The sequence below is a fragment of the Psittacula echo genome (genome assembly GCF_963264785.1).
Source record: "Psittacula echo genome assembly, chromosome: 17".
Taxonomy (NCBI): Eukaryota; Metazoa; Chordata; class Aves; order Psittaciformes; family Psittacidae; genus Psittacula; species Psittacula echo.
The window spans coordinates 7,596,687-7,615,595 of record NC_137753.1 but is presented as its reverse complement, the minus strand read 5'-3'; the positions used below and the strand labels follow the sequence as shown (position 1 = coordinate 7,615,595).

The 18,909-nt window shown below is 48.0% G+C and overlaps 1 protein-coding gene across 17 annotated transcripts in view; it reads right to left on the bottom strand.

Annotated features, from left to right (window-relative positions):
• EIF4G3 (eukaryotic translation initiation factor 4 gamma 3) overlaps window positions 1-18,909 on the bottom strand; it is a 152,616-nt gene that overhangs the window by 58,830 nt on the left and 74,877 nt on the right. For 10 of the 17 annotated variants that reach the window (XM_080631497.1, XM_080631482.1, XM_080631495.1 and 7 more), the window contains 5 exons: window positions 17,203-17,235; window positions 8,311-8,490; window positions 7,654-7,768; window positions 3,830-3,930; window positions 1,231-1,353 (listed from right to left, as the gene is read on the bottom strand). In XM_080631497.1, the coding sequence (XP_080487623.1) occupies window positions 1,231-1,353; window positions 3,830-3,930; window positions 7,654-7,768; window positions 8,311-8,490; window positions 17,203-17,235 (552 nt within the window). The remainder of the gene's footprint in view (window positions 1-1,230; window positions 1,354-3,829; window positions 3,931-7,653; window positions 7,769-8,310; window positions 8,491-17,202; window positions 17,236-18,909) is intronic. The other 7 variants (XM_080631493.1, XM_080631494.1, XM_080631490.1 and 4 more) reach the window with 2 other exon arrangements.

Below are 18,909 nucleotides of genomic sequence, written 5' to 3'. Positions count from 1 at the left end.
GAACTACTCAGATGTAGAGGGAAAACAAGGTTTCAGCTCAGGAAAGGCTGGATTACCTGAAAGCTAGCAAAACCTGGGGACAGTGAACAGGGAAGAACTTTGGAACAAGAGGAAATCGCACCCCAGCCTCAGCCAGGCTCTGATCGAAAGCCTACCCATCACTTGGAGAACCTTCATGTCTTCTAATCCAAGTAGGGGACAACAGCCTCCAACAAAACAGCCAACTTCCAAGGCTCGTGCCAAAAAATCAGGGTTTCTTCTCCAACTGCTCAAAACCTTTCCAGTTGAGCAGCCTGTGGCTTAGCAGCATCTCTCCCAAAAGAGAGGGAGAACTAAGAGCATGTATGAAGCCACGAGCAGCGACACCAAGCCAGGAGGTGAGAAGAGGACCACAGCCTCTCCACCTCTGATGATATGGGGAGAGATGAAGGAGGCATCACCTCTTCCTGCTGCAGGTGGGGCAGGGTGGTCAGAAATCATTTCCTGATTAGGTAACAGCCCCAGCAGCTCATGTCATGGTGGACCTAGGTTCACGTCAGCTCCGCTGGCCTGCAAGGCCCTGGCTCCCAAAGGACTAGAACCTGCATTTCCAATCAGTTTAATTTCCAGACATTCCACATGGACTTCCCAGGTGGAGCAGGATACAGAGACTTACAAGGGGTCAAACTCAAAGGTGTGTGTCAGAAAGATTTATGAGCTACGGAAAGTGCCAGTTTGGGATATTTATGCTTTTTTCCTACGTTGGTAGAGACCAAATGTACAACAGATTTATCCCAGTTCTGTGACAAAATTCCTGAGCTACAGGCATTCTGGTGACTCTAAAACAACACTACTAAGGCAGAAAGCCATTAGCATGGACAGTGATATATAACCAATCACATGCATGAGATGGACTTTCCTCAGGTACACAAGACTGACAGAAACATCACATTTCTCACTTCTCCTTTAACACTGGAAGTCTTTACAAGCTCTAAAATCTATGGCTGATGCAGAATCAGGGATGGGCAACAAGCAGCAGTGCTGCAGCTCCATGTTTTTCAAGCTAAAGGCTGGTAAAAATGACTAAATTTGGAAGGGAGACAACAAATCCTTGCAGAACATTGACAATTTAGGACCATCCCGGTGTTGGAGGTGAGGGGTGGTGTGGATGGGAGATGTGGGGTTTGGCTCTGACAACCAGCAAAGCAAAGCAGACGTCACTGGGAGAGGGCTACAGGGCCACTTCCTTACCTGAGGTGGAGTCGGTGTGGAAGTGGGTCTCACGATGGGAGGCGTTGGGTTCCTGCTGCCCCCACCAGACATGATTTCTTCTGTTATATCTTTGCCTCCCTGGTTGGGATCCCGGATTCGGATCTACAGTATTGAACAGAGAAAGGATTCAAGTGAGTCTTCCCACTACACACTCTCCTTGGGGTTTATGGAGAGGAGACATGGACAGGCTATAACTCCATTACACTCGGTAGGAGCTGCTCTGGGTTGAGCTGATGCTCTGCAGGAACGCCGGAATGTGGTTTGTTTTGATAACTTGAAATGCCTGGTATCTAATTTAATCCATTAATCTCTAATTTAATCAGAACACCACACCAGTTAGGTCTAAATACCTGCACTCAGTGTGTGACCCTGTAATTCAGAGCACGGTCCCTACTGCTGGATAAGCAGCTTAGAAAATCTATCAGACAGTTTTGCTGCAGGACTCATTTGCCAGCCAGTAGAAAGAGCAAGAATTAAAACAAAAAGGCCCTGTTTTACCCTGATACGGAATCCAGTGACCTTGCCAAGCCAGCTGCTGGTGAAGGGGGAAAGCAAATCAGCTCTTCCTGCTTTTCCCTTCCAAGCTGGGAAGAGTCACACCAAGAGAACAGAGGGAATCAACCAAAAAATACTGAGCGGAGGAAAGGGAAACCACAAGAGCAAACTCCAGTCCTATGAAACTCATCAGCATTGAGGAAACAAGCCTGGGTTGGAGACTCTTCACAGCCCCAAAACGGGAAAGGAAAAACATCTTCCAAAATAAACCACTCAAGAGCACACTCATTTGAATCCTCAACTGACACTTGAGCCGATCTGAGTCACTGCATACAGGAACAGTCACGCTGCCTGGGTCAATCTGAAACACAGGTTTTAATCTTCAATACAAGAGTTAAAGGTTTTCATAAGCCTGAAGACAGTGCTGCTGTTTGTCCCCCTCAGAAGCTCCTGGTTTAACTCTATTTGGTCGAAGTCCCCATCATGCTGAGCACGATGCACAACCAGAAGACACAATCCTTCCGAGGGCAGGGGGCTCCCTGGAAAGCACCAGGCTTTTATCAGCACCATCCAAAGTCAGGAGCTGCAGAAGGGGTTTGTGATTGACCCACTTCAGAGTTGTGTGATTCTTCTTGGCTCTTTGATTTACAATTAATACACACATGGTGCTCGGGATGCTGGCTCCTCTCTCAGTTCTGATGGAGTTTTGCTGCTAAAACCTTTCATTAACCACAGCACAAGGACTTAGGAGTCGGCCCAAATCCCTGCCCTCTCCTCCTCCCAGTGACTAGTTAATGGCATTAAAACAGTCCCTGCTTGATGGTTTGTAGGACTTGAATGCTCACTTAATGGTACATAAGGGCACGTGTATGTATATATGTTTAGTTTTTCTTTAATTTCTCTCATTCCTTCAGTCCCAACCCCAATTAGGAAACTGGCACAGAGCATTCAGAGCAAAACAGCTCAGGCATTTAAAAAACCTTCTGCCTTTCCGCTTCGGAGGACTTGGCTTCACCGCACGAAACTGCCTTAACCACAGCTGAGGGTTTCTGAATGTCTCTGCATTTCGAACAGCATCAACGATGCGGCCATGCTGTGTTCTGGATGCTGAGAAGAAACTCCTCAGGCCTAGCGAGGAGCTGGCAAGAGCTGCCTCACCCTTTGCTGACAGCAGCTACAAGAAAAGCCATTCTCACGAGCCCAGCGAACACATTGTTCAGCTCTTCCAGTTTCCCAACTCAAGCTTCATCTCAGACCATCTTCGAAACTCAAAGATACAAATATCCAGCATTTTGAGACACATACAAGTCCCTTTCCCCCCTCCTCCCTCTGGAAACAGTTCTTTGAGGGCTTTCAAACCACTCCTAAACACGCAGTGATGTAAAGCAATTCCCTTTTCAGCTGCATAGAAAAGATCCATCCACAAGTTTAAGACCACCCCGAACTCTTTCTGTTTAAACATTACATTCTCTCAGTGTGCCTTTACTATTCCCTTCCACCATCCACCTGCAATAACAACCCAGTGATAATCCAATAACCTGCTCCTCGCAAACTCTCACCAGTCAATTGGGAAGTGAGGAAGTGTGGGCTCCAAATCCCTCACCACTTTCACATGTTCAGGTTCTTTCAAGCCTGCCAACATGTCCGCAACTTGCTGGGTTTCTGCCTTTTCCAAGGCAAAACCTATTTCTTTTCAGTCAGTTTCAATCAATTCCCAACACTCTCCCAAATTGATCCGGGTCTGTTCACTGGTACAGCTCGAAGCAGCCGCGCAGGCAGCTGAGGGACCAGGCCTGGGCACCCAGCGCTGGTTTTCATTTACGTTCAGTGCAAAACCACCAAAACCCTTTTCCTTTTTGTCTGGCTGAGATGCCACAAACCCAGAGCAGAAAATCCCCCCCAAAAAATCAGAACTCAGACACTTGCAGCATTGTGCAGTGTTTAATTACACTTCAGGTGTGCAACTTGGTCTCTCTGTGATGCTAAAGCTCAGTTTTAAGCTTAAGATCGTCATTAACTTCCTTCAAGCTTACAACCAGGACAGATCTCGGGTGGGATGTACCAATCCATGACCATCACTCACCGTTTTTTTCTCTCTTTTAGCAGGTGGAGGCTGCTGCTGCTGTGTAGGCACTATGATGGGTGCTGACTGATACACTGGCTGACTTGGGTAGAAAGGTGTTCCTGGGAGAGCAGAGAACGACAGAAGCAAGAGGGAAAAAGTCTATTAATGAAACTAAACCAAGTGCATGATGTAAACCAGATCCACGTGCTCTTCCCTCCCTTCAAACCCCACAGCTACAAGCATCCACCTGGCCTGTGTTTTGCTCTTCCCCACTGCCACCAAACCAGAAGCTGTTACTCCATCATGACACTGATGTAGTCCCTATTTCATTTTTTATCTCCATGAACACAAATGTAATTACAAGCAATGTTCTCCTCATGTTGCACACAGAAAAAGCACAACCAGGTTTATGGTGGAATTACACCACGTTGATGATTACATTCATAATGCCCAATGTAGTTTCATTAGGGTTTTCTGTCTGCAGTAAGACTGGCTCAGAATGACCAAGTGCTTTAAAACCACACCAGATATAAAGGTGGCCTTGCAGAGCAGTCTTCTGCCTGTGGATCAGGAATCAGGGGAACATGGAAGATGGCACTGGGCTTTCTTCCTTCCAGGCATGAATGCCACAGGACTGCCTGTCTGCGCTTGTGTCCGGAGCAACCTCACTCATCCTCCAACTGAACCAACCTTTAAATGGGAATGAGCTGTGTGTCTGTAATCTGAACAGGAGGTTATTGCTGTCACAAGTAAATGGTGAAATCCAAGACAGTGAACGAAGGCAGCCCAGCACAACCTGATCTGCAGTTTCAAAGGCTGCAAATCCTTAAATTGGGAACTGGGAAGCAAAAGCTCAGAGCAGGCTCCTGTTTGCATGCTCAGAGGGAGAACGTTTCTCTGCTGAGATAGTGGGCAAGTAGCACAGAGCATTGCCTGGCACTGGCTCAGGGCTTTGGAAAGCTCAGCCGACCAAATTCCACCCTGGATGCTGCAGTTAAGGTGGCCTAAATGATTCAATAAACTTCTTACTGTGAACTTCAGTGACTTCAGATCTGGCCTCAGGGCACAAATGTCTCTGTCACAGACTCACAGACTGGTTTGGGTTAGAAGGGACCTTAAAGCTCCTCCAGCTCCAACCCCTGCCACGGGCAGGGACCCCTTCCACTGGAGCAGCTTGCTCCAAGCCCCTGTGTCCAACCTGGCCTTGAAAGAGTCCCTACAGCTTGGGAAGCGAGAACCCTCCTGCCTCTCTCCTTAAGAACAGTGATGAAGCCTCAAACTCTTCCAAGTGCTGCTTTGGCCAAGCTGGCCAGGTGAACAGCATGAGCTGGGATAACAGGCGCAAGCCTGGGGATGCGTTCATCATCTTGATTTCCAGTTTCCTAGAAACCAGATGTAATCAGCCAGCCTGTGAGGTGCTCCCTGCCTCAGACTGAGCCACAGAAGGAACTCAACTCAAGGAAGGAATCCCGAAAAGCAAGAGTAACTTCTGGGCAGAAATACAGCTCCTGTGGCAACAGACCAAGTGCAACAAAGTGCAATTTTCAGTGCAACTCTGTTCTCTGTGCTTTGGTTTTTGCTCCTGTTTTGTTCCCAGTTCAGCAGCACCCACGTTTTATTCTCCTTCCTTTCCATTCACCATGTCAAGGTCTTTCCCGATGCAGCCCAGAAACTCACTGCTATCAAATGATGACACACTGCAAAACTGAGACAATTACAGAGGATGCACTGTCCATCCCCCCAAGTTTTGCTCTCTGCAGTACTTTCCCTTCCCCCTTCTTTTCAGCCTGCCAGACTGCAGTGATTTCACATCTAGCAGCCTCACTGGCTACAAAGTCTTGAGGTTTACGGGCAAGGCCACTGCCAACAGCATTATCCATGCCTGTGTCATAGATTTCCTTGTCTCCCAGAGCACTTCCTGGTAAGACACTGCCAGTCCCTATATAAATAGCAAGGATGCAACGGGAGGGAAGGGTGGATGAGCACAGGCAAACCTGAAGTCATCCATTTCCTTGGCTAACCCTGCTCTGCCTGGAAAACTCTCGGCACAAGGGAGGGCTCCAGCTTCACCCACTGACACTCTGCAGATGCAGCAACCTAAAAGCAAGCTGGCACTGAAAGGTGACAGTCTCTGTGCAAGAAACCAGGCGCCTTCAGGAGTGGAAAGGGACCAGAAGGGAACCTTCTCCTCATTACAGGAGTGAGGACAGACAAACGGCGCTAAGCAAGCAGAAAGCAGGAGAGCAGACCTGTAATGGCAGGAAAAATGAGGAATACCAGGCAATTTCCTCCTTTAGTGGATCAGACTGAAAGAGCCAGAGCAGTATTTCTGCTCTTTATTTTTACTAGAATAAGCAAACAGAAACCAGCTGCCTTCTAATTGCTCTCCCTCCTTTTACTCAGGAGCTACATAACCAGGTTTGAAGGCTCTGTGGCAGCCTGTCAAAGTCCCATTAGCTCTATATACACCAAGAAAAAGAAAGGAAAGAAGGGAGGGGAAAAGATGACGGGTAGAGAAGCAGCTGAGGCTTTTCTCCCCTTTAAAAGGAATCTGGATCTGTGAAGAGCAAACATGCAATTCTGCCAGCAATAAGGGGTTGTCACTGTTCAGCCTGGAAGGTGATCGTTCACTTCTAAGGCTCCAACATACCAACAGCTAAAGCCTGAAGCTGCATGGGAAGCTGATAAAATCTCTGCCCCCAACAGATTACAGGCCGTGCGTGGGCAGGTAGCAATGAGACTGAACAAAATACCTCCAATTTGATATTGAGAGGTGAAAACCCTTAAAAAGCCCCCACAAAACATTACAACAGGGTGACGGCTAGAATCATCCTGGTGGCTCTTCCAAATGTTCCCATAAATGAGCAAGGGAAGGTAAATAAAGAAGTGATGAACTTGACTGCAGGATATCGAATTCTGCATCTCATTCAACTATAGCTTGCAAGAGCTGATTTAAATACCAAAATACAGATGCCACTGAAAACCTTACAGGGACTGTGATACAAATATGATACATATTGTACATGGCACCACACTGGAAATTACTACGAAAGGACCTGAATGTAAAAGAGGATTGCCAAGAGAATAGGTATCACAGGACGCTGAAGGACAGACCCACACTGCTACACAGGATCTGCAAGCTGGGACCCAAATGAAAGGTGGTTGTGAGGTCCTGGAGGAGTCAAGGACCAGTGAGATGCAGCCTTGGGATATTTAGGTGCAGCTTTGAAGCTCAGTACATGGGTGAGTCAATCAAACCTACTGACCATCGTGTGCCGACCAGCCACAGCACACACATGATGTCAGGCAACCTCCCAACCCTTTTGCTTCAGAGAAAGCAAGACCAGGACTTACCCATTAAAAGGGCAAATTTCAGCCTGTCCACAGGTTACAAACTGTTTGACTGGACTAACGTGACCTTCACAGCATAAGATCAGTGAATCAAACCACATGGCTCCTCTAACCACCACCAGAGGACAAAGGGGTAAGAAACATTAACTGCTGCGAGCATGTTCAGGGCATGGCTCAATAGAAACCAGAGCCGCCAGTTGTATTCACAATACCTTAATAAATAATACTGCTTCAGCAGGGAGTAACAAGTAGCCCCCATTCTTGCTCATGTGTGATTACAGGTAGCTCTGTGAGCTGCAGCCTATCCTCAAGTGCTCCTACAAACAATACTCTGTTATTGTGCATTTTCAGGAGTGAACAATAAGGGCTGTGACACAACCCAATTGAGCAGCCATTTGGAGTTCAAACACATGCTAATCCATTTTGCTATTTTAAATCTTCAGCTTGACAACAGCAAAACACTTGAGAAGAATTCTCCAAGCAGAACTTACCGTAGGCATTGGGGAATTCTCCAGGACCTGGTCCTGGATAGAAAGGTCCTGGTCCTGGTGGCTGAACGGGATACTGCTGTGGGGGCCCGACGTACGGAGGGCCACTGTGACGATACTAGGAGGAGAAAAAAGAGCCATCGGTTTACATGGAGTTGGGCAACTGTTGCACACAGAACCTGTAATCAAGCCCCTGAATCAACAGGGATCTGATTAGCAAACTGCTTAATTATAGATTGAGTTACTGTCAGAAGAATACAAGAGAGCTAAAGCTGTGTCATCGACAGACAAGGAGAACTCAAGAGCTGAAGTAGTAAATCCTGATTTCAGCGCTGTTGTGCTTTTATGAGGCCGAGGCTTTCATAGCTGCAGATCTATGAAGTCGATTCAGACACATTTATAGCACTGAACCCTCCCCAGGAGCTCAGTTTCACACTGTTTTTGAGGGGGACCTCAAAACCTAGAGGAGTAATTTATTCTTCCTGCCTCCACACACACACCAACAAATACTGCACACAGAAGAAGGACAGAGGCTAAATATGCATCTACCAGCTTCACTTCACACACACCCCCCTAACTCTGCACCAAGCCTTGGGAAGATCCAGATGGAGCCAACATAGCTCTGCAGTCCTTTAGGTGCTGGGATAAGGGGTTTGTTACCTGTGGTATACAGTACTGGGGGCCCTGAGGCATCGGGTAGGGCATTGGCAGGTGATTAACCATCATGATGTGCTGGTTGGTTTGATACACCGCCGTGGGGGTCTGCGCACCAGGACGGATGGAAGGGCTGCTGTTCTGGATGGTGGCTCTTGGAGGCTGGATCTGAGGCCTCTGAAAAAACTAGGGCAGGGGAGAGAAAGGAAAGAACTGGTCAGGCCTTCTGGGCAACAACTGGGAATATCAGTACGACATTAGAGTTCTCATACTACTTTCAAAGGGTTGCCACGCGTTCAGAAAACTGCAGGACCGTTTCTGCTTAGCTGTAAATCGCCAGCTCACGCTCCAGCCTTCAATTCACACGGAGAAGAAAGGTAAGAACCTTTAAACTCCACGAGTGATGAGTTTGTAGCTGCTGGATTACCCAGCAAAACTTCCAGCGTGAACGTTAAGAAAATGACTTTTGGCAAACATAGTTTTGATACGGTGGGTTGGCTGCCAAAACCCCACCGTTATAAATGTGCTTGGGAATGAATATTCCAATAGAGCTCCAGAACAGTTATAAAGCCAGATTTTAGCAAGGCCAGAGGTGCCTCGTGCCTCTCCTTTACACAGACTGAAACAGATGACTTGTCTTGCCCTCTGTTTTCAGAAAGATGGCAACCTCTTTCCAGGGTGGTACCAAACTCTTCTACCACGTGTGCATGAAGTGATGCCCCACGCGGATGGACCAGGTCCAGGAAACCAAGCAACCCCCTGGAACACGCTCCATCCTCAAGCCTTACGCGCTGGGAAAAGGCATCAGTATCCCTGGGATGGAGCATTCATGGCACTGGAAGACCTTGCTCTGGAGTCTTTGCAATCTTGAAACTCAGGTTGTGGTTAAGATATGCATCAGACATCAACGCATTCACTAACAGAGTAATGATACAAGTGATAGAGACACTTATGCCATGCAGAACCAGGAGTTAAAATTACCTGTATAGGTCTGAATCCTCCCTTCAAGAACGAAGCAAGAAAGCAGCAGGAAACAGAAAGAAAGCCAATGGAACAGCTTACAGATCAGTAGGAAGGAATAGGATATAACATGCACCCTAGTTGCACACAATTCCATTCACTTTGCTATCCTGCCTTCACTAACTTCTTAGAGGAACACCACAAAAAAGACACTGAACTGGCATCAAGGACTCTTCTACCTGAATCCCAATGGAGGCGTCAGAAACTGCTGGAATAGTTTAATATGGAAGTATAAAAATTTAAAGAAAAAAGGAAAAAACCCAACCAAACCATGTTAAACTGCACAAAATGCGATGCTACAGAGAGACGCTATGGGTACTCTGTTCCTAAACAGCAAAGGTTTTCCTTTCTGGTCTCTTTCAGTGCTACACAGACAGCAGATGAAGCAGAAACCCTTGCTCACATCTTGGGTTTGGTCTCCATTTCCACACCAAGACTGGAAGGATAAGAAATGCCAAGTATTTAAGTGTTCAGCAAAACAATCATGATTAGGCACATCATGACACATCACACTGAAGACTGCTGAGTGATGAAGTGCATTGATGGGAGCAGTCTGTGAGCAACTGCATCATGAGGGGGAAGAAGAAAAGAGAGGAAGGAACAAAGGAATGCACTGGGCTGATCTGCATTGGCGTTTGGGAAGAACAGGGGAGGGCAGAAGGAAGCTGTGATGCCTCTGTACTTGACATGAGCTCAACATGATCATTCTGGTGCTGCTGAAGACTTTATGATACCCAAGTTATTGCCCATAGCAAATGATTTCTCCAGGAAAGCTAGGGATGGCTCCATCTCACAAATCCAGATGCTTTCACAACCAGCCCCGTTCAACTGGATGAAGAATTGTCCCCAGCACACTCCAAGTGTGACCTGAACCAGAAGGCAACTGCTTGGGGAGAAAAGATTGGTTGGGAGGGTGCAGAAAGGAAAGCAGAAGAGCAACACACTGCCATGCTCCTGCATTAACCAAAACTGTGGCTGTCCAGATGTGGGGAACCACAGGAGCGTTGCAGGGACCAAGGGCATAAGCTGAATTTATGGGGGGAACAAGCAGAGTCTGCAGTATTTCAGTATTCAAAGACACCAGAAGGAGCAAAATCCTTTCTTCTTTCTGAATAATGACTGTTCCTGACCTGTTACCCCAGACGTGTCTCAGAGTGGGGCTGGAAAAGCCAACAGCCACCACGATTCCCTATTCACGCAGAGCGAAATGGGCTGGAGGCTGAAGTGAGACCTGCCTCTGCTGACAGTAACAGCACCCACAGGGCAGCACAGAAAAGCTCCACTGCAAGAGATGGGAGGCCTGCACCAGCGCGAGCTCCAGATGTGAGCTCTGCTCCTCAGGTCCCTGCTGCACCTGCGAAACCTGCTACCAACAGCACCAAAACCATCAGGGAAAAACTGACAGCAACAGCAACTCCTGTTCATGGAGAGCTTTCAGATGTTACCTGCTGGGGGAGCACGCTGAAGAAACTCCATTCAGGAACACAAGCTGGCTCTCTGCTGCCGTAGGACAGCACCTCTGGGCACCAAGATGGGTGGTGTGAGGCACAGGCTCATCCTCCATTAAGCATCAACCACCCCATGGTAGTGCTAAGCTGTTCCACAGCAGAAGTAGCACTTCCAATGAGGAAACTCGTTTTAAACCCTCCAACCTCTCAAACCCACTCTGCACTGCCCACACCATTGCAGAGGTGGAGATGGAGAAAGAAGGAGGAGAACTTCATTACTATGAGGAAGACAGAGCAGGAAGAAAAGCAGATCCATTCTTCCAAAACAAGAGCAGCAGATGCTTTTGGAAGAGCCAACCAGAGATCTCTTAGCAAAGTCTGAATCACTTGTAGCTCCTCCACTTCGTACAAGTAAAACTAAACTTGGCAAGAAAATCAGGTACCCTCAGAGCACTGCGCATCCCATTTTAGGTGGGTTTTACTGTTCCAAACAAGTATCAGCTGGCTGGCAGACTGGTTTCTGCTCTGTCCTTGCTCCCGTTCCTCCAAGGCTCAGCTAGCAATACTCATTCTTAGAAATGCTTCACTATCCTGACCTGGTTTGCTGAAAAATTGGTTGTGTGAGGTCAAACAGAGGCTTGCACAGGCAGTGCTCTCCAGTGACACTCAATGTCCCATAGGAGAACACTGGGACATTAAAATCAGATCTATTTTGTCTCTTTTTCTTCTAAAAAGTGCAGGATTTGGGAGTGGAGCACACACAGAACCTACTCAGGGCCTGAAGAAGGAACCCTGGGCCTCAGCAAGGCTTCTGATAGGTTTCATCCACCCTTCTTTGAGTACCTCCTTCAAAAATTAAGTCCTGCAATGTCTAATGATGGTCACACTGGCTACACAGCCATGCAGCAATCAGTGAGGATCGGAGCCATGGTCCTCAGGTCATGGTCCCATCCCCTACCTTTCCAACTCAGTTAAAGAGGAATTGCTTGGATCATGGTGGAGTCAGTAATATGGTCTTTAATGTTTCCCTTCTGAGGGTTACTCCCTCGATACACTTATAGAAGAGCACAAGGAAACCCTTCTCAGACATTGCTTTCATCGGCTGCCTCAAGCTCAACTCTTTCAGCCTCCTCATTTACTAAGCTCTCATCACAGAATCCCAGCCTGGTCTGGATTGAAAGGAACCTTAAAGCTCCTCCAGCTCCAACCCCTGCCACGGGCAGGGACACCTTCCACTGGAGCAGCTTGCTCCAAGCCCCTGTGTCCAACCTGGCCTTGAACACTGCCAGGGATGGGGCAGCCACAGCTTCTCTGGGCACCCTGGGCCAGCGCCTCGGCACCCTCACAGGGAAGAGCTTCTGCCTAAGAGCTCATCTCAGTCTCCCCTCGGGCAGGTTCAAGCCATTCCCCTTGGCCTGTCCCTACAGGCCCTTGTCCCAAGCCCCTCTCCAGGTTTCTTGTAGCTCCTTTAGGTATCCGCTACTCACCTCCCATCCACCCCTGTCAGCACTACCCTGCCATTTACCTCTTAGTCACTCCTTACATATGAACACTCCGATATCCTTTTATTAACCATCATCTTCTCCTGCTTGATCTTCCTCCCACATGACCCTGTGTCAAAAGTCTGTTGCGGACCAGCCAGACAAGAGGCTGCCATCCAGAAAAATCAATGAGCAAAGGGCACAACCTCCTCCTGCTGAACCACCACTGCATTTTAATTGACTTTCTCTTTACACTGTATTTCTAAGCTGTTTCTTCCAGTGAAATGTCTGTGGAGCAACTCCCCCTGGGCTCTAAAAGCTTCACTGGGAAATAAACTTGTGGGAAGAGCACTGAAACCCAGCCTGTGCTGAGCTTAGTCCATCTAACACAGTGTGTGCAGGCACAGATCAAGGCTGGCAGCTGCGATGGGTCCACAGAGCCCCGCAGAAGGCAGCAGAGAAAGGGACCAAAGGGAAAGTTCAACAAGTTGTCATCAATGCTATCAAATGAAATCACAAATCACTGCTTCAATTAAGCTTCTCCTACCCTGGGACAAGCCTGTGATTAAGTTTTAGCCTTTTTATCCCACCAGCTTTCCTGGTGGGATAACCTGACCCTGAGGTGTCTGCACAGGCAATACAGCGTTACAACGATACAACCACATCTACTACTTACAGACCCAACACTGGCACATCATATTTGATCCTTCAGACTTCAACACAGGGACCAGGGCTCAGCTGAGGAGCTGCAGCCTTGAGACAAGAGCTGGTGCTGGAAGCAGGAGCTGCAGAAGGAAGCCCCCAAGTCCAAGTCTTCCTTCCCCAATGGCCACCAGTAACCCAGTGCAGCCCTTTGCGCACAGCACAGGACTTTTCCCCCACTCCCTTCAGGTTTTCCCAGTTTTATTATCTGCTAAATGATAAAACTGGGTGAAAAAAACCCTTTTTGTGTCGTCTGTGGGGTTTAGAACTGGCAGCTCCAGTACAGGCTTATGGCTGAAGACAGACATGACCACAGCAGCCTCTTTCTAACCTGAGATACTGCCCAAAGCTACCAAACGCTTGGTCTTGAGTCAGCTCAGGGAGTGGATTCCTGACCTCTCCAAATCACAAGGCTTTGTAACAACAGCACACGGCCCAGCCCAGCTTTCTGTTGTATAAGCTGTACCCAGAAGAACTGGAGTAACCCCAAGCTAAAACTGGAACAAGCTACACCAGCAACCTCAAACTAACTTAGTCTGCCATACCCAGCAAGCTGATCTCAAATACAATTACAAGTCAGAAAGGGAACGATGACATTTCAGTTCATACTTCTTATTCCTGTTTCTAATTACACTGGCCTCTTCTGAGCATCCATTTTAAAATAAGCCAGATGCTCCTGAAGACCTTCTTAAATTAAGGGTTGTTCTGGACTTCAGATTACAAGAAAACTGCTATTTTCAATTGTGTTTCATGAGGATCAGGAGCAACAAAGTGACTGAAGATCCTTACATAGAGAGAAGAAAAAACAGGGATGCTCCATGCACAAAGAGGGAAATGGAGAAACAATCTAGGCAAGGTCGCAGCTGCATCTGCTACGATTTTGAGTAAACCACGGGTTGACAGTGTATTTAAAAATCACAGGATCCCAGCCTGGTTTGGGTTGAAGGGACCTTAAAGCTCCTCCAGCTCCAACCCCTGCCACGGGCAGGGACCCCTTCCACTGGAGCAGCTTGCTCCAAGCCCCTGTGTCCAACCTGGCCTTGAACACTGCCAGGGATGGGGCAGCCACAGCTTCTCTGGGCACCCTGGGCCAGCGCCTCAGCACCCTCACAGGGAAGAGCTTCTGCCTAAGAGCTCAGCTCAGTCTCCCCTCTGGCAGGTTCAAGCCATTCCCCTTGGCCTGTCCCTGCAGGCCCTTGTCCCAAGCCCCTCTCCAGCTTTCCTGCAGCCCCTTTAGGCACTGGAGCTGCTCTCAGGTCTCCCCTTCAGGAGCCTTCTCTTCTCCAGGCTGCCCCAGCCCAGCTCTCTCAGCCTGGCTCCAGAGCAGAGCTGCTCCAGCCCTCGCAGCATCTCCATGGCCTCCTCTGGCCTCACTCCAACAGCTCCATGCTGAAGCCAGGTCACGGGGAGCTTCTCATTGCCAACACCCCCATGTCCTTCTCCTCAGGGCTGCTCCATCCATTCCCCACCCAGCCTGTGTTTGTGCTGGGGACTGCAGGACTTTGGTGCAGGACCTTGCACTCGGCCTTGCTGAACTCCAGGAGGTTCAGACGGTGATAAAATACCATCACAGAACACTTTGTTCAGCTCATTTCCTTTCTCCTACAAAACGGGACACTGCAGGGGTTTCCAGGCAGCCATGGTACTGGAATCAAGGGTTACTGATACACATTTAACCAGGACCACTGCAGCTATTTACATTTGCCTCCAGTCACTCTTAGTGTAGCATCCTGCATGTTCTCCTGTTTTCTCTTACACAGAATGTGGTAACTCTCTCTACAGCATCCACTGGCCACCACTCAGCAGGGCAGGCATCCCCATCCGGAAGAAGATCACTTATAAAGTTGCCAGTCTTGGTTTAGTCTTTAGTCTTTAGTCTTGCCAGTCTAAGTCAGGTGCTTAAATCACACTAATGTGAGTCTAATAATACAGGAAATATCATTAAAGAACAATCCATTATTTGACTGAAAGAGACTCAGAATCAATAGGAGGCACATGTTAACACAATCACGCTGGGACTGACACAGGAATCGTTGCAAACCTCACCTTGCTGCTGCTTTTTGGAAGAGCACGTTATGTTGATGCAAGCAATATTAATGGCACTATGGTTGATTTACTCATTTAGTACTATTTAGGTTACAAAATCTCAGTCTCTAAGCTCAACTGCTTATGTTACATGGTAAAAGCTTCCCATGGGACAATTATTACTCCTGTTGGTCTCAAGCATCTTCTAAGTCTCAGGTTTGGGGTGAAGTGGCTTGGTCAGGGTCCCTCTCTCCATCCCCAACCCACACCATGGGCAGAGAGCTTTGGATGAGGAGAAATAAACAGCCCATCTCCAGCCCAGGTTTCTCTGGGCCTGCCCTGAGCCAGCACATGACAGCCAGAGCTGGGGATAAAGCCGGCACTGTTTTGCTGATGGCAACAGCTTCTCTCAGATAATTACAAGCAGACTTCACATGTAACAGAGTCTGCAACACAGTTAAATACGCAGTGATAAAAGTGGAAAAACACTTGGTAACGACAAGTTCTAACCTGCAGGCAGAGTCCTAACTGAGTTCAGAAGAAAGTCTGAAATCAAGTTACAACAGACTGGGGGTAGAGGCCCACCAGGAAAGCCACCAGTAGCTGGCACAGCCTCCTCCAAGGCTGTGCTGCCTCCAGCCCCGTGGCCCACAGTGTGCTGGCAGCGAGCTCAGTGATTTCTATGAGAATATTAAATGCCTCACACCAAATCCATCACTTGCCTTCGTACCAACCTAGGCAAGAACACACCAGGTCCTGGCTGGCGATGCCTCCTCAGTGACAGACCTGGAGTTAAGGTCAAGAACAAAAGTATCTAAACAAGATTCTAATTCTGGCGTGCCCTGCGCTGCCCGGTCTCCTGCAAACATTCCACCACCACCGCTGCTGTCACTGCAATCCCTCCCATGCACAAACAGAATCGCTGCCTCCCTCACATGACATCTGCCTGTGAGCAAACAAGTGCAAATGCCTCATTCTATTCTTTAAGCCTTTGTTTCGTCCTGCTCTGGAAGGCTGCCTGCCTCCACGCTGCTCTCTGAGGTGGAAGGACCAAAGACAATCAGCTCTTTCGGGTGTCTGTGCCCACTGAACACACTTACCTGCTCTCCTGAGACAGCACTTCCCCAAAGGTGCTCATCCCTACAGGATTAAACTGCTCAGACTAACAGGAGCAAAGTGAGAACAAACTAATCCTCCTGGAACAAACCTTCTGGGACTTAAGCCCCTGTCCCAACATCAGTGGAGTTTTATTTCCCTATCAACTTGGTGGGAACAACTTGTTCCTTCCAAGCCAAGAGAAGCACTGACATGGAAACAACCAGACCTGGGAGAGCTTTCCCACACTCATCACACCATTTTTCCTCTCCTCCAGCCCTCAGCACCACCTCTGTCCCCTCAAAAGCTACAAACAGCAGCAAAATCAGTGCCAGGAGAAAAGGGTTTTGCAAAGATGAACGTAGGAGTTGATAGAAAAGACAACTTTGGACACCCTGAGCAGGACAGAAGGGACCTGTGCACCGTCCTGATGGTGAAGAGTCCTCTGGGTATCTCTGCCACCCTCCTCAGTGCTGCTCATGAGTTCCATGAGCTATTCCTCATTTTCATTGTTCTTAATTAAGTGGTTCCTTAAAAAGTCCAAGTAGTGCAATGGGAACACTACAAAGATTCCTAAATGTTGGCTTTCACAGGGTAAGTAAAACCAACGCTAAGCAACGTAACAGTAACAGATCACCACGTGTGTTGCACAAGAAAGGTATGGAGTGGGAAGTCATCTGCTTTGCTGCTCCGAGTTTGAAAAGCAGGAATTTCTCTGGGATGCGAACTCCAAGTCCTGGTTAACATCTTCAGCTCAGGCAACTTAACCACCATCTACTTTGGGAAGTAGCTGGCAAGGTCTCTAGGCTGCCTTGACTTCTAGACTGTCTTGACTTGACCAAGGCAAGCGAATCTCACCAGTACCTGGACAGGACCTCTCCAGGTTCTCCTTTCCTATGGCAACAATGTTAAGTGGGGTGGTTAAAGAGTGCAGAGACACCAACAGAATTACAAGTGTTACTCAGCGTTGCAGGCAGCTTGTTAGCAAGGTTACGCATGTGCTAGTATCTACTAGGGGCCGGTTGCCGAAGCGAGCCTTCGCTCTGGGTTAGTGGGTGAACCTCCTCCAACCACCCTCCTCCCCCAGCAATTAGTTTAGGTTGATAACGAAGGGGCAGGTACTGTACCTGGTGATGGGCAGGTCGAGGCCCCGCTGCAAACTGAGGAAAGGCGGGAGAAACAAACACAAAAGGAAAGGCACAAAGAGTCAGAAACACCACAACGAAACCAAAATGTCACACTCTATGCAAAAATAAACCCACAAGGGAAAAAATAACAACCACCACAGAACAGTCAAAAGCTTTGCTGCAGGACAGTGACAGACAGGGACTGAGATACAACGGGTGGCTGGGGAAGCACGCTGCTCGAGATGGGAGATTAACAGCCCAAGCTGCTGGTTGCTGGAAAGGCGCGCAGGGTATGAACACAGGCATTCCTTATCCTGCCTGGGGAACAGAACAAAACCAAACCCCAACTTAAACCAAGCCGTTCCAAAGGTGGAGGTAAATGGTTAAAGCAGCTGGACTCAGAGCTGTTCCAAACGTTTGGTGAGAGCGGAGGATGGAAACTCATGGCTGGAGAGGAGTAAAGAGCCAGGTAGGCACTGCTATATTGTCCTGCCAAGCGTGGGGAGGTCCCTGCAAGGCAAAGATGCAAACACACAACGCCAATTGTTTCCAGCCTTTTGCTTTTAACCTCACAATCTAACCCTCCTTAATGAGTTGGAACTGTCACCCCCATCTGAAAGTGAAGACAGGTTAACTCATGGTGTCCCCAGGGAGCTGAAGGCATCAGTGGGTAGAGAGCTTGGATGGAGAAAGCGAGGTCCTGGTGCCCCAGCCCTAAGCTCACTAAACCATTTCCCACCCACTTGGGCTACCCATGGAGGAAAGGAATCAGGCTTTCACATGCTTGGTAAACATTAAAAGCACTTCCCAGTAAGTAACTGAGTGTTAGAAATAAAAATGAATGCAAGAAATGGAAAATATAAAGAAAGATGACAAGGGATGCTCTTGGAGAAGCTGAGTTAGGTATTTAAACCCCTCATTCTCAGTGTAATGAGCAGAACTCTGTGATGAAAGCAGAGAAATCTATTGATAATAGCTCCAATAATTAAATGGAGCAAATGAAAGGAGATCCCACAGTGGCCTTTTACCCACCAGAGCCTCTACCCGTCACCGGTTGTGATGATTTAGTAACTCAATGCACGTGCTGAGGCACAAGGTACAGTCCACCTCTGCTAACTCCTACTACAGGGACTCTGCATGCTTTACTCTCCGCCTGAGAAGAGGGATCAAAGCTGGTTACTAATTACTGGTTGTCTTAATAGGAGGGTTTTTCAGTAGGACAAAGTGGCTCCCTTGCAGCCCTACCTCCAGCTGTTTTAATGCCATCAAACATGAGAAGCAAAGTATAAATATTCAGTGGTCCGGCTGATTTTCTCCTTTATAACCACTTCAATTGCCTACATTTAAGACTTCCAAGAACTAGTCTGCTAATACTGGTGTTTATATATTCCTTCTGCCTTCACCTCATGGTGACATTTGGGTGCAAAGTCATAAAAACCTTCACAGATAGTTTCTACAGACATACTCTACGTCTGTATGTGTGTCTATATAAGAGTTGTGTGCCGATACAAGGGTTTATAAGGAATGACCTGCACTGATTCACCAAACAAGAGTCTTCCCACCCTTGAAAACTTCCCCTAAGCCTTACGTTAAAGAAAAAAAAGCAGAGCAGCATCATGTAAGACTGAAGAGCAGAAGGTTTCAATGGCAGCCACAGGACAGAAGCACTCAGTGACCCAGCATCTTCCTGGGGCTCAGGGTGTGAAG